Source organism: Brachyistius frenatus, unplaced genomic scaffold, assembly GCF_029030835.1.
Source record: "Brachyistius frenatus isolate BFR_SWC_R1_liver_20210118 unplaced genomic scaffold, ASM2903083v1 Contig_185, whole genome shotgun sequence".
In the NCBI taxonomy this organism is placed as follows: domain Eukaryota; kingdom Metazoa; phylum Chordata; class Actinopteri; family Embiotocidae; genus Brachyistius; species Brachyistius frenatus.
The window spans coordinates 35,001-49,935 of NW_027210784.1; the positions used below are offsets into that span (position 1 = coordinate 35,001).

Genomic DNA, 14,935 nt, shown 5'->3' on the forward strand with positions numbered 1-14,935 from the left:
AAAGATCACAACGAAATGATTTTGACAGTGAGTGAAATAGCGCCTCTCTAAATGTTATGTGGGGTAAATGCTCACGTCCGCGGGCCGAATTAAAAACAAACAAACAACAAATTAATGGTCAACCAATCGGATGAAACTTTGATGCCCTCAACCTGATCAAATCATAGCATGTCAACAACGTCATTGACTAACAGAATATAAACATTAGTGTGTTTGTATTAGCAAGTGCAGTTATGGAGGGAGCAGATTTGGAGATTTTAGTTTTGTTAAATTACCGTTAGAGGAGCAAATTAAAATGAAGTCAGACGGAAGGCAAACATCAAAACTGGAGCTGTGCATGGAAAGGAAAAAAGGGAAACATGATGTCCGCAAGGTGAAAGTAAACTGCTGGCTGATCTGGCTGGCTGCATCTTCTTTCACGCTCACTTAACGATCAATAGACCACTGTAGGATTTATTGACTTGGCCAACTCGTCCCAGGTGATACAGAAGCATGGCGCCTCGGGAAATGAAAACATTTTGGACTGACGAGATTCTGGACTTGGCAAGAAGAATAACGCAAAGAAGCTTCATGAAGAAATAAAAAATAACGGCGATGCTCTAATGAAACTTATTACCTCGTTACCAGGCGATCATCGAGTTGCGTATCATTGGCTGCAAAACAAGCAACGTATTTGTTTCTGCAAAAAATAACATAAATGGTAAATTGTCTGCACATGTATCGCGCTTTATCACCTTAGTAGGTCTCAAAGAGCTTTTTACAGTTTCCCGTTCACACACCAATGAGGCTGAGCTGCCATGCAAGGTGCTCGCCATCAGGAATACATTCACACATCGATGGTACGCCGTCAGGTGCTCAAAGACACAGACATGTGGACCGGAGGAGCTGGGGATTCGAACCGCCAACCTTTCCATCAGGGGTCAACTAATGCCACTCTACCATCGGAGCCACAGCCAGCAAGAAAAGGTTGCTCATTGCAAAATGTTTGAACGATTCAATATGGAAATTAAAGCCTGTTGCTTATGGTGTACTTCATTAATATATTATATAAAACAAAATGGCCTGGATTCAAATTTTAATTCATTGTGACTATAAAATATGAAACCAGTTTATCTTTACTAACAGGAGCAGTTTAAGGACTGACTGTTGGCAGAGTGTCGGTGATGGATGCTGATTGGTTCAAATGAACCCGGAGGTCTACGGCCAGGAGGATGAACGACGTGGCCCGGCCCGTGGATTCATGCAGGGAATTTGGGTCGGGCTTCGTAGGGCCAGCGAAGATCTACAGACAAGGAAAGAACCTGCAGAAAGACGTTGCTTCAAACGGTCTCTCTACTATTCTCTCTGAAGTTTGGAGAAATGATACAGAATTTATCATCACAAGAGCTAATAAACTCTCAACCACTTCAGCCAACCTTCTCAACGTTGTTGTTGAAATTTTACACCACAGATCATTTAATATTGCAATTTTTATGCGAGATTTCGTAGTGAAATCCTGCACTTGAATCACATGAATTATCATTCAAGCTGGATTTCAACAACAGAAATTCAGTTGTTAATTGTTATTAAATGAAACTATTTCTCCTCCTTTAAGTTACAGGCAGTAAAACAAAAAAAGGAAATCATCAGTGGCTTGTGTTCATTTGAAATATTTGCAGGGTCAATGTTGCCGTTGATATTTCTCACAACAGATGAAAACACCACAGTCAGAAAACAACACTCGGTGCCATTTTGTTTCATCTGCACGCCTTCTGGAAATCTCCCAGCAAAACTCATCCAAAGTCAATATTTCAGAGTAAATAAAGAGACTTGCAGCAGAAAAACACTTCCAGTAGGACAAATTCAGTCTCCAAAGGATTCCAAAACAATCACCATCATTTATTTACAATATATTAAATCGTAATGCAAAATTTATAACTAGTCCATTTGTTCAATCATGAAAATAAAGAGGAACTATTTTCAAAGCTAGCATGAATCATACACATACTTGTATATAAATACTGTGTGCAGTCAGCAGTATTTCTTTTTTCTGTTAAAGAGATTTTGATGGGGTCAATCAGGTCCAAAGAAAACCCAAAACACATTTTCACGTGGTTTGACTGCATCTACAATGAAAGCTAAGAGTTTACAAAAAAGCATGTTTAGTAGAATCACACCCAAATAAAGAACATCCAGATCGTATATGACTTTCAAATATATCTATTCCTAAGCAATAAATACCAGACAAATGACCAAAAGTGTGTGATGTAACATTTATGCAACTATTAATGCCACCCCCTTCCCCCTCCCCGACATATCCACCTCGACATACAGGCCTCAAAGACACAATTTCACAGTATTGGTTATACAGAGCGCAGGGTGTCCAGTTAAAGTCATTAGCTAAAGTGAAGTTTAAATTTGCTGTTGTTGATGAAGCAATGATCTTTAATAAACCATTAATCTTATCATTCTGTAATAACCATCAATGTAGGAAATAACTCAATCTTCTGCAAAAAAAAAAAAGGAACTCTAAATTTGTAAGCCGTTTTTATAGTTTTATGTCCTCAGTGGGAATTAACAAGCTGACTCCTGTGAGTAGATTCATTCATAGACTTTAATAAAGATGGACGACATGTCACAACTTCCTCCCACCGTACAAACATGGATTCAAAATATGGCGAAAACGAGCGCCGTTATCTTGCAACCACCATCTTTGCAGTAGCGATCAGGAGGTAGGTGAGTGGGGGGGTGGAGACGTGGTGTTAAGGTCCCGCCCCTTTCCCAACACCAAATGTGGAACACGCATCTATGAATTTACATCGCTCAGCCGTTGTAATCTGGACTGTCCTGGATGTTCAGTGTACACGTATCATTTTACAGGTATAAATTATTCACGAATGTCACTCCTGCACAGACTGGTAATAAATAATATCACCAGCACAAGACTTCAGCGACCAATCACAAGGCCTCACTTCTGACAATCTGTCATGTCATCCAGTTTTATAAACAGTGCATGGCTCCATCTACATAGACTAAAGACAAAAAAGAGCTTCGAAGAAAACATTCGTTTCCATCCCTAATTTCTAAAGATAAAACATGGCTGGTTGTGATCCTTCCACGTGATTGGTTGACAGCCTTTAGCTTCTTCTTTAAACATGCTGGTTGATACTGTATGATCAGTGTGTTCTGTGAGAAACTAACTAATGACTGGTGCCCGAAGTAAAGTACATTCCCTTTGAAAAAGAAAGCACATCAAACTCTAACGTGAACATCACACACGGGGACGATGTCACGGTATCACTAAAGATGTCTGGCGAGCACCAAGTCCAAATAAAAAATAAGACAAGGCAGTAAGCTCAGACCTCATGGAAATTAAATCTGCTTCACGGCGACCCCTCTGCAAAAACAAAACTGTCAAACATCAAAAACAAAAGATTCAAGAAGAGAGAAAAATGTTTTGCTTTCATAGCAGAGCAGTTAAGTGAAGCGATCCTCTTGTCCTGGAAGGAAAAAGACAATCTACCCTTCGAACGGCAGAGAAACCTTTTCAGGAACACAACAATGGAGCGAATGCTAACGAGGGCGTCTTGGTTGTACAGTGCAGTCGTTCATGAAGCCCTGCAGCTGCAGAGAAGACGGCGATACAGCAGTGCTCTTAGATCAAATGGAAACTTGTCCCGGAAAGGAAAGAAGGAAAAAAAAAAGGCTGCGGCTTTCATAGGATTTTAGCATCAACAGGCAACGAGGAAAACAATGTGCACATGTACTTAAAACGATGTTTTTTTGGCAATACATTTTAGTGTGGCAATACATATTATTGTGGTGCCCTATGTGTGGAAAAAAAAAGGGGGAGTGGGGGAAAGTGTGTATGTGTGTGTGTGGGGAGGGGGGTAGGAATGGGGGGAGGGGGGTTACAAAGAGGGAGAAAAGACGATTATAATGATCATAATGAAGTTCTTTGGCTGAGTTACAACCGTGATGGGAGTCGAACCGGGTCGCTGTTCAAGACAAACACCTGCTGGTTGCTTTTGGTAACAACAGAGCTGCTGCGCGTGCAGAGACGAAGCTGTTAGTCCAACTGGGACCAAATCCTCTGGAGATCTAAGCCACAAGAAGCTCTGACGTCGAAGGTCTGCGTTTCCAACTGACCACGACTGCGGCCGACTTTGCATGCACAGATGAACTGTCAGCATGGAAGGATGTCGGCGTGCGGACGCTGAGGATCGAGGACTACGACGGGATCTCATGAGGCGCGTCTTCGCCGTCGTCGTCTTTCATATGGCTGCTGAATCTGTGCCGAGAGGAGTAGGAGCCCCGCGACACCCCGCCTTCCTCTTTTTCTTCTTCCTCTTCCTCCTCGTCAGATTGATCGAAGCAGTAGTGTCTTCGGCCGGGGGGGCTGGAGGAGGGGGAGGGGAGAGAGGAAGCCAGTGTCATTATAAAACAAATGCAAATAAAACAGCACGGTGGCTACGGGAGCTTTATCCACATCTATGTAAAAAAAAAAAAAAATAAATCCAGCATTTGCATTGTCTTTGATTTTTATAGGGTGGAGTTCAATTAATGAGTCATATCTCTGTCAGAGGAAATGAAACTGATCTGATCTGTTCTTCCTCTCACCTGAAAGGTTAGCTTCCTGCTGAGAAGACTACCCATCATGCTGTATTTGTACACATCAAATACTGAACCAAAGGTTTCATACAAATTACAGTTCATGTTTCCGGAGATCCTTGTAGTTGTTTAAAATCTACTCGCATGTTGTCTTGAACGACTTGCAGTGTTTCTGTATCATTTTGTGTTTTATATATTTACAACACTTTTTTGAAAATGATTTGAAACGGAAAGTCAATCGAAGGAGTGACGAAGTCTTCTCACTTTGTTTGTGTTGTTTATCTGCTTGTGTATTGAATGTTGTTCTCAACCAACAGACAGATCACACAACATGCATGTCGTTTGTCCATGTTGGGACGTCAGCCTTTCCTAAAGCATCTAAGACTCGGCAACGTCATGCAATGCGGTGCCATGCTCGTATGAAGAAGTGCTTGATGTTAATGTGGTGATGACGGGACGTATCGGTGCCATTCAGAGGAGGGATTTCATCCTCAAAATGTCACTCAACAACTATCAATTAAGCAAGTGATATCTAAACGTCTTTTTGTTTTTTTGACCAGCGGCTCAAACCGTCCTAAATGGACTCCACCAGAAGGAGAAACCGATCCCATAACTATTCTACATACAGACCAGCACAGCTTTTTAAAATTATTTAACATTAAAACTGCTTAAATATTATTTACTGTCAAATGTGCATCATATATGAATTTGCTGGTTGATATAAATTAATGATCAGTGGTGTAGTTATGGCTGGAATAAAAAATACATCGTGGCCTCTATTGATTGAACTTGAACTTATTTTGACCATTTTAACTTAAAGTGACATCTCAGGGTAATTAAAGGCTGCGTTAACATCCTTCTCATCAATTTGACTTCTTAGTGTGATAAATAAAAAAAAGTCCAAAGCCTTGACAGTATCAAACTAGTTATGAGACAGACACGGAGGCTGTAATTTCTACTACTTGTCCGGAAATTCAGAATACTGTATGTAGTTGTGAACTGCAGAAGTTGTTAGCATGCCTAACCTGAACCTGACACATCATCAAAAATGCAACCTGCAAATTAGATGTGTAAACTCTAATCCGAGTCAGATTAAGTAGTGAAATGATTGTTAAAAAACAATTGAAAACGGTCTTTGATTGGTTAGATCATGTCATGCTTCACAAACACACTCAAACGTGAGTCGGTGTCAGGCAGCCACCTACTGCCGGCCTCAGTCACTGTCCGCCCGGTACAAGTACTTCATCATGAGGTTGTCAACCTTCTTCTTCCTCTTCTTCTCATCCTTCTTGTTCAGGGTTTGGCTCTCGCTCCGTGGCCCAGGCTCCCCCTCCGCCTCTGGGGTGGACGCCATTCGAGTCGGGGCCCTTTTCACGCTGTTGGAACTCCTGTAGGATATCGTGGAGGCGCCGGAGCTCGACTCCGATCCGGAGTCTGACGATGAAGAAGACTGAGAGGAAGACGAAGACTCGTCCTTCTTCTTGGACTTTTTCTTAGACTTCTTGGGCCTCCTCTTGGAGCTGCTCCGGTGACGATGGTCGTCTCCTGCGCTGTCAGACTCGGAGCTGTGGCTTCTCCTCTTTTTCTTTCTTTTGCCTTTGCTCTTGCTGCGACGGCGGCTGATGCTGCAGCTGCTGGTGCTGCGGGACGCTCTCATGCAGTCCACGGCGGATGCAGAGCGTCTCAAGCTGCTGCCGGCCCGAGTGCTTCCTCTTCCGCCGATTTCTCCACCGTCACCTTCGTTATTCTTGGATTTTTGTTCTTCACTCTCAGAGTCCTCCAAACTGGCGCGCTTGAATGTGATAGGTTTAAAACTCAGGACTTCGTTGATGGCTTTCTCCAGGTCGGGGTCGAGGTAGTTGCGATGGCTGACTGTTTTGATATCCGCATTATCGCCCGGGTCATAATCAGAGGTGGACCTGGCTTGCGGCGGCATGGAGATACTGCGGCCGGCGGATGAGTGCGGACTGTGGGCTGACCTCTCAGTGAACGCTACACTTCGACTATCGTCGATATTCGCGTCGAGCTCGCTGAGACGGCAGCTGTGTGCGAGCGACATGCGGGAGTCGGCTCGACTGACGCTTCCAGGACTGCGACACCCGGACCGTCGACTAAAGCACGGGCTGCTAGGACTGCTGCCGTACTGACGCCGTCCAAGTCGGCTGGACGGACCAAAGCTGACGGGAGACTTGGCATCGTTTTCGGGGCTCAACCCAAAACACGTGGAGGCCCGACTCGGTGCGGCGAATGAAAGGACGGATTCTTTGTCAAAGTCACGCAAGTGGCTACCCGCGCCTCTCCTGGCTCGGCTGTTGGCCTCCGAGTAGGCTTTGGAGACAACGGACTTTCTGTCGAGCGCGTCATCGCCTGCCTGGGACTTCCTCCTGGATGTCACCGAGTAGGTGTCATCCTGGAAATCGGCGGTCTTGGATTTGGTCTTATACAAGGACAGAGTGTCTTCTGGATCCGGGTTCTCCTTCAGGGCACTGAAGAGGGCGTCTCCTTTGGAATCGACGTTGGATCGTTTTCTGTAGCTTAAGGAGCTCATCACTGACACCGGCCTGCTTGGTTCTAACTCTTTATTCACCTCTTTCCATTCCTTACCCTCTTTCCACTCTTTCCCTTCCTTTGCGTCTACATTTACAGCGTATCTACAAAGAAACAACAGCGGAGAGGACGAAGGAATGAAGACAGGAGGAAGAGAAGATGTTGGGAGAGGAGAAGGTGAATGAAGGAAGAGATGAAAAAAAAAAACTGATGAAACTTCACAAATAATAAAAAACAAAAATGTGATGAAATGAAAATGAAAAATAAAAGAAAAAGGACACAACAAACTGGAGACAACTGACCAGGAACCAACCGGATGTGTTCCTGCACAGTGATGGTGAGCCAAATACCAAAATACATGTACTGCTCACCGAGGACAAATGGAACCCAGAGGAATGGTATGAAAATGGATCTTCTTCATTTTAAGGTAATTTAATGCCACAATGTTGCAACAACATCTGAATAAAAAATGTGCTACTGGATTTTAATTCAAATCCCGGCGCCTGACAAAACAAGAGAAGAAATCATTCTACTACCAGAAATCTGCATCTGTTCTAAAGAACTGACGTAGAACAGAAGTCACTGAAGTCATCACAGAAAAAAAATTGAAAAGATAAAATAGCACCATTTCTGTTGGTCTATTCTTTGGTAAAAATGAAAAAAAGATCATGGCAGGAGTTCCAGTGAACAATGAGTCTCCATCACTGTATGTGTTTAGGGACATTTAAAAAAAACTCCAAAAGTTTCTAAAGCTGGGAGTGGCTCAGTCGAGGCAGCAAAGTTAAAATCTTCTGTCAGGAGACAAATCTGGGGCAATCGAATGTGTCAACTGGCAGACATGTTCATTAATCTCAGCGAGCGGCTGAGGTAGACGATGCCAGCTGGCCAATGGGCACGTCGATAAATCTACGACTGATGTGCTTTGTTTTTAAGAAAAAAAAAAAAAGACCAAACAGCTTAAAGACTAAATTGAAATCGCAGCAGTCTCTTCAACTCAGCCGAATGCTTTCCTTGTAGTTTTATTCTCTCTGGGTCGGATCATGGAAACCTTTCATATTCAAACAGGCTGCAACAAACTGCTGCATTCACACTGACCTGGAGCTCTTGAGGCTGCCGTCGTCTGAGAGGTTCTTGGCGGAGCCTTTGCTCTTCGACAGCCAGGACTTCACCCCGTCCACACGATCCTCCAGCTCAGAGTCGGTGTCTGAATCTCCCTGACTGGTGAGGAGGCGCGCGCGTGCGCACACACACACACACACACACACACACACACACACACACACACACACACACACACACACACACACACACACACACACACACACACAGGACAACAAGTCAGAGGAGTCAACGTGGAGCTGAGATGCTGGAGGAGGTGGTTAGGAGCCGAACAGAAGTCAGATGTTGCCATTCAGTGAGGACAGAATGAGATAAAGGGAACGTTAGTGAGAAACGGGAACCAGCACAAGTAGAAATGTTCCTGTAACTCTCAGCTGCTGTGGAACCACAGAAAGGAGAACCGGCTACGAGTGTTAATATGGAAGCAAAAGAGCTGATGCTTATTGTCGCTGTAAGATGATTGCTATCATGGTCCTGCAAAGAGACATCCAACAAAGATTCAACCTTTGAATTTCCTCTGCTTCCTCTTTGAAATTCCCGGCATTGATTAGAATCTTCAAAACTCATCAAAATTACATATTTAGAAGTTTATACAAGAAAATCAAATCCTGTAATGTCTTAAAACTGCGTGTGAGGGTAGATCAATACGTTCTGAGACGACAGAAAGATAAAACCCTGATGAGGAACTGGTACAAATGTCGTCGCTCGATCATCATCAGTTCCTGTGTTTCACACGTTTTTGAGCAGTGGACCGGCTGCGTCGGCCATTTCTCCGTGAACGTGACCAGATGGTTCACGTCAGATCTTTTATCAAACTCTGGAAATCGTCAACAGAGACTCTTACGATGCTTCTGGAGGTCCGAGACCACGAAGCAACGATCCTGGAGACGTGTTCTTAGAGACGTTCAGGACGTCTCCGTCCAACACTGGAAGAAGAGCATCAGGAGAACCAGGCGGGTTTTCTTTGAGGGTTGGAGTGAAACCAGGGAGCTCTGCTGGACCTTCTGAGGCGTCTGAACTTTAAGTACAGAGCGTGATGAAAAGACACAAGTTTCTCTCCTATAGCAACACAACCGTCGCTCCTCACCACTCCTACTCACCGGATGAAACTCCCTGAGACTTCTCTGTTCCCCAGAAACTTTTCACAAATTACGATGTTCGCCGTCTGGTAAAGTTTCACCGCCGACACACCCAGAACAAAGAAGAAGCTCACAAACATGCGTGGAACTCCAACTGATGAAGAAAGATGAAATTTGTACCAGAAATCTCAGAACTTATTGAGTTATCCTCGTATGTATTATGTATGCACAGATCTGGGAATATCCCCCCCCCCCCCCACTAGAAACCAATCAACCCCCCGAGCTGACTAGTTTTCAGCCCACACCTGAACTTAGTAATTTAAAGTCCTTAAAAGTTAAAGCGAAGAGAGAAGTTAATATGAATTGTTGACTAGGTAATAACTTCTGTAGTTTGGTGATTTGGTTAACTGACGATGTGGCTGTGAAGTGACAGTACCACAATTTAGTACAGCACTTAACTCAAAGTTAAACGTGACCTTCATCAATTACCCACAATCCTTTTCACAGGTGTTTGGGAGTTCTTCGGCATTCGCGAAAACCGTTGCATGAAGCCCTTTTGTGGCTTTCGGACGGATTTGTGTGGAATCTGATCGCCTCAAACGACATCACTCGAGTCAGCTTCGGTTGGAGCTGACGGTTAAGAGTGAAGGTGGAAAAAAAGGAAATCTGTGTGGAGTTAGAACGCACACATCTGTAACCCACGGCTAATCTCTGCTGCAGGCTCAAGGCTCCGGGATACGTCAGCTGCTATGATCATAACACACCGAAATCTTTGAACTCAATTACAGATGGTCCAGTTGCATTGTTGTTATTGTAGGCATCAGGATTTGACCAGAAGAATGCATGGAAAGACAAAGATAATATGAAAGTACCACAGTTTACTGATTATCTCCTCTGTGTTACGTTGGACTATGTGCAACTGTTTTCATGTGCGCAGTAGATTGATGTGAAAGTTGCATGTTTGAGGCCAGAGGGAGAAATGGACACAGCTCATATTTAGCCATTTGGGCTTCTAAAAGTTTGTGGTGTCACAAATTCCTGCTCATGTCACTGTTCGACCGTTGGAGTGGAAGAAAACACCAAGTGGTCAACGTTTCACGGAGCCAGCAGGCTACAAGACCGAAGGAAACCGGTGGTTGGCCTGGGCATGTGTCACTCAAAAAGTCCAGATTCACCGATCATCTGGTAATTACTTTCATCATCAGCTCTGTGCATACATGCAGTCTTATGCATACACATGATGTTTCAGCTGTGGACAGAGTCATTCTGTACACAGCTGCGCACTGCACTAAATAATCTTTACACCTTCACATACCACCGCGAGCCGTCGAGTAAAATAGAGGGCTCGTCATAAAATTTGACACGGATGAAAAGTTCGCACATCTCATTAAGTGCCGTCGAAGCCCGGTGCTTGAACAGCGCAGTCAAACGAAGTTGTTACAGTTTAATGGTCCTCCAGAGACATTAGAGGGCGGCTCACCGTCTCTGCATCCCTTCACAAAAACCTCCCATTTTGTCAAGGAAGAGAGAGAAAGACATTCTTTCCTTCCGGAGCTCTGAAAGGACCCGGCGCCATCTATTATCAAAATCATTAGCAGTCTGAGACAAAAGCCCAGCGGATTTCAAAGGGTATATTTCAAATTATAGCTTACTCTGTGAGATCCGAATGAATGACCTGTAAGCTGTGATGGAACACAATAACCTTGAACAATAATGCCTCCACTGCATTCATGCCAAAGATGAGAGGGGACGGACGGGAGGAAGGAAAGAGGGCAACTGACTCTTAAGCTGTAATTAGCTTTGCAGAACATGCCTAAACTATTAATCAGTCTGGGGATTTGCTGCTGGTGTCTGTTATGATGACGGGTCAGCGAAGTGTCTTTGTCTTCGGCGCGTTCAAGAAAAGACAGGAAAAAAATTAAAGTTTCAGTATCCACCCAAACAATATGTTCCTAACCTTGACAAAAGGTTGTAAGATGCCTTTTGTCATTTGTGTGTTTTCTTTTAATGAATGGCTTAGTCAAAACAAAATTTGTTTGTCCATTTGTCACATCAACTTTTTAATCAAAACGTTGACATTTTCTTTACATTTTTTGTGATGTTTTAGCTTTTTTTTTGTCTCCAATAATTTTTGTGCAGATAAAAAAAAAAAAATGCACACCAAACTGCTACTAAAGTGCATGTAAAAATTCTCTAAATTTTTTTTAACCGTAGGAGTTAAGATAAATTGTGAGAAGTTAGCAAGACTACAATTGTTTACTTATATAAATAGAGTACATGAATACAAATAATCAAGTGTTTAGTGAAAAGTGAAAACACTCGTTTTGTAACGGTGGCTGAGTTACTCTCATCCTCCTGATGAAAAGTCCAATATTTACAATTCCATGATATATTCAGAGGACATTAATAGACCTCACAAGTCTACTGTACAGCCAGAACCACAGTGGTGGGCACTATGTAACTGAGCACTTCGCACATAGTGTCACCTACAATTTATGTCCTTGTCCACCATGCCATTAGTTAGCCACTGCTGAAAGCCCTGGGGAAGCAAACAAATCCAGTGCTGAGAAGACATTAATTGTCCAGGACACTCTGCCGCCGTCGGTTGTACATCTCTGTTACACACTATTACATTCATCATTAGCTTCAATGGATCCTCCTGCTCTGCCCTGCTAACCTTAGCTCCTCGGTGTCCCTGGGTCCTACACACACCAATATTTATGCCTCCCAAATATGAAACCGTCGGCCAAGGGAAATCCCTGCAGCTTCAGAGCACAGACGTACGTACGCGTCCTCTCCAAGACCATTAGGACATATCTGGAAGACTCCTCACATCCAGTGTCACATATAAATGTAACATTATTTAAATGCTCCGAAATTCAACTGCCATCGGCATCGAGTTCTCCATGAGGAACGGAACAAACTCAGATGGTTATTAATTGGATTTCAGAAGAGATTAGAATATACTGGAGTTATACTTTATTAGAATCAATATATTAAAAAGTATAGCTACATACTTTATATTTCTTCAATGTATCTGAACACCAGGATGGAGAAGCTTTTCATTTAAATGCAGCAGTGCTAACAGTTCACCAGTTCAGTCAGGTCAGCTAGTAAACCGTCCCTCAGCGAAAGCGGACCGGCTTTGGGCCAGAGGTTGATGCTCCATGTGCTCTACTTGGCTTGTGAGCAAGACGCCTTTTTGTCAAGACATCCGAGGGGTTCTGCATTATTGAGCAGGTGCAAGTGAAAGACTGGAGAAACACACTCGTCCTTTTTGCTCCTGTCAGGAGAGCAGCCGCCGAGCCATGGCCATCTGCAGCCCTCGGGCAAGATGACGGGACGTCGAGAGAGCAAAGGCCTGAGTCGCTGCCAACATGGTGTCCCCAAAACTAGAAGATAAACCCAGCTGGATACGTCCCTGGTCAGAAGATCTCTGCCACGAACACCCTGAAACTTTAACGCTTCCAACTGGAAGCGGTTAGCCACCCAGGAAATCCAGGGAGGGATAAGTGTCGGGAGGTTCGGCGGTTTTTCTCCCCTCGTTATACACACGGTCTGCATTTTTAAATCTATCAAATACCGTACGGTGCATTGCATGTGTTGTGAACCTTTCAGGCAACAAGAAGGCAGGTTACGACAAGTCAAACAGCATGCCGCATTATCTGTGGGCTCCACTCAGCTGATAACCTATTAACCCAGCACTGTGGTGTTGATGTGAGGTGTATAGTCGACAGTAAAGTAAGCTGTTTCATGCTGGTAGCAGAAATACGCAACCGATTAAGAAATATCCAAATCCAAATCTTTCTCAACACTTACAGCCATTAAAACTAATCACTTATTCCGTTTGTGGGCAGCAGGAATTAGGAGTGATATCCACAGGCTACCAGTCTACTCTGACTCCGGTCCATTCATGAATCTAATGAGCTCAAAATCTCCCATGTTCATAGTTCATACTCAGGTTCATAGTCACTCCAAGTGTGGATAGACACAAGTCCAAAGAGAGCTGCAATACTCACATCAACTCTACGAGTTCGCCCCAAAGGGAAAAGACAGTCAGTCGCTTTCAGCACAACTTTGTCACACAGAACTCAAGTGATTTAAGATTATAGTACTTTCATGTTTCTGGTTGGCAGTTCATGTGTGGGCACATGGCTATTTCCTGATTGTAATATGTAGCAGCGCAGGCCTCGTATGTATCAAACATATAAATACCTGTAGAGAAGAGCTGGTGGTTTTTTTGTTTCATGCTTGCACTCCAGTAACATATTGGCAGTAGCATTCATGCATCTCCACGCGAGGCCATGCAACAAAAAGTGCAGCAAATGCAGGTTATGAAGGAATCTCAGAGCACTGTTGATGATGCATTATCCCTGAGCCTTCAGACATCAGAGGCAGATCCTGGCACTCATTTGGTTGCATCTTGGATCTTAAACTGAACCCAACACCAAACACTAAGTTCTTGGAAATGGATCACAAGAATCAGAGAAACTAATTTGGCTCAGTATTTAAGATTCATTCCAAATTAATTTTCTATTTTCTTTCGGCTAGGGAGGTGGGGAGCTCTGGCATGACAGCCAGAAGCGATGAACTAATTCACATGGAAACTAAACCGAAAGAAAAAAAGGTTGTGTTTTCTCTCCCCACCATCAATTTCTCATCTAAATGTTCAAAGACTGTAGAATGCTGCATCATCTCCAGTGGTGAAGGAAAAGAACAGGTGGAGTTTCTCACGTTGTGTTCTTTCTTTTCTGATACTTTGTCACCATGTCTTGCAAACTGGCCGTAACGATGAGGATGAAGGGAGAAAAGAAAACACGGAAAAAACAAAATACAACAGAAGAAATGAATGAAGAAACAAATAAAAAATAATACAGAAAACATGAACGATGCTTCAAAATTCTGAAAGATACTGTTATGACTCGGTTTTGTTCTTCATTTAACTAATAATAACTGTCCTCATTGTGTTTTTAGGGGCATTGAGCATGTTAGCTCCTCCTGAAGCCTTAGACAGAGTATTGTAATGACTCAGTGTTTACTGGTGTTGTAGACACAATCACTCACTGTTTGTAGGACTGCATTGAGTAGAGTGTCTACATTTCCTGATAAAGAACCGCAGAGAAAGGACATGATTAACTGGGTGTGAATAATACAGTGTGCATGAGCCCAAAAAGCACTACCTTTAAATTGTTTTCATTATCACCATTTCCGTTTTTCATCCCCCAGAATTCTTAAAATTCAAAGAAGACATTAGCTGGAATAACGTCTGTGTAGGTATGAGGTGAAGAGGCGTAACGGTATGTGAAGTTGCATCTGTACTGCGGTTCTGGGATCACAGTTTCTCGTAGTGTTTCATATTAGGATCACTTTGAAAGCCAGCAGTGCAGTTTCAGCTGGAGAATTACAAGTTAATGGAAAGTTTTCTCTGGAATTCATTAGAATGAATAAAAGTAAACTTCAGTTTGACCTCCACGTGGCTGCGCTTGATTGGCCGGTACAGTGCGAGTTGCCGAAAGGACGACCGCCAGCGCACCGCCAAAACATTCAGGCTGGACATTATGTTCATGCATGATCACAGGACGTATCAAACACAAAGGTCC

The 14,935-nt window shown here is 43.4% G+C and overlaps 1 protein-coding gene across 5 annotated transcripts in view; it reads right to left on the bottom strand.

Annotated features, from left to right (window-relative positions):
* Positions 1-1,857: 1,857 nt before the first annotated feature.
* Positions 1,858-14,935, bottom strand: part of myo18ab (myosin XVIIIA b) — a 114,807-nt gene continuing 101,729 nt past the window's right edge. For 4 of the 5 annotated variants that reach the window (XM_069718038.1, XM_069718037.1, XM_069718041.1 and 1 more), the window contains 4 exons: positions 14,070-14,114; positions 8,233-8,355; positions 5,796-7,241; positions 4,291-4,378 (listed from right to left, as the gene is read on the bottom strand). In XM_069718038.1, the coding sequence (XP_069574139.1) occupies positions 5,804-7,241; positions 8,233-8,355; positions 14,070-14,114 (1,606 nt within the window). In that variant the 3' untranslated portion in view covers positions 4,291-4,378; positions 5,796-5,803. Of the gene's footprint in view, positions 4,379-5,795; positions 7,242-8,232; positions 8,356-14,069; positions 14,115-14,935 lie in introns of all 5 variants that reach the window. The other variant, XM_069718040.1, reaches the window with a different exon arrangement.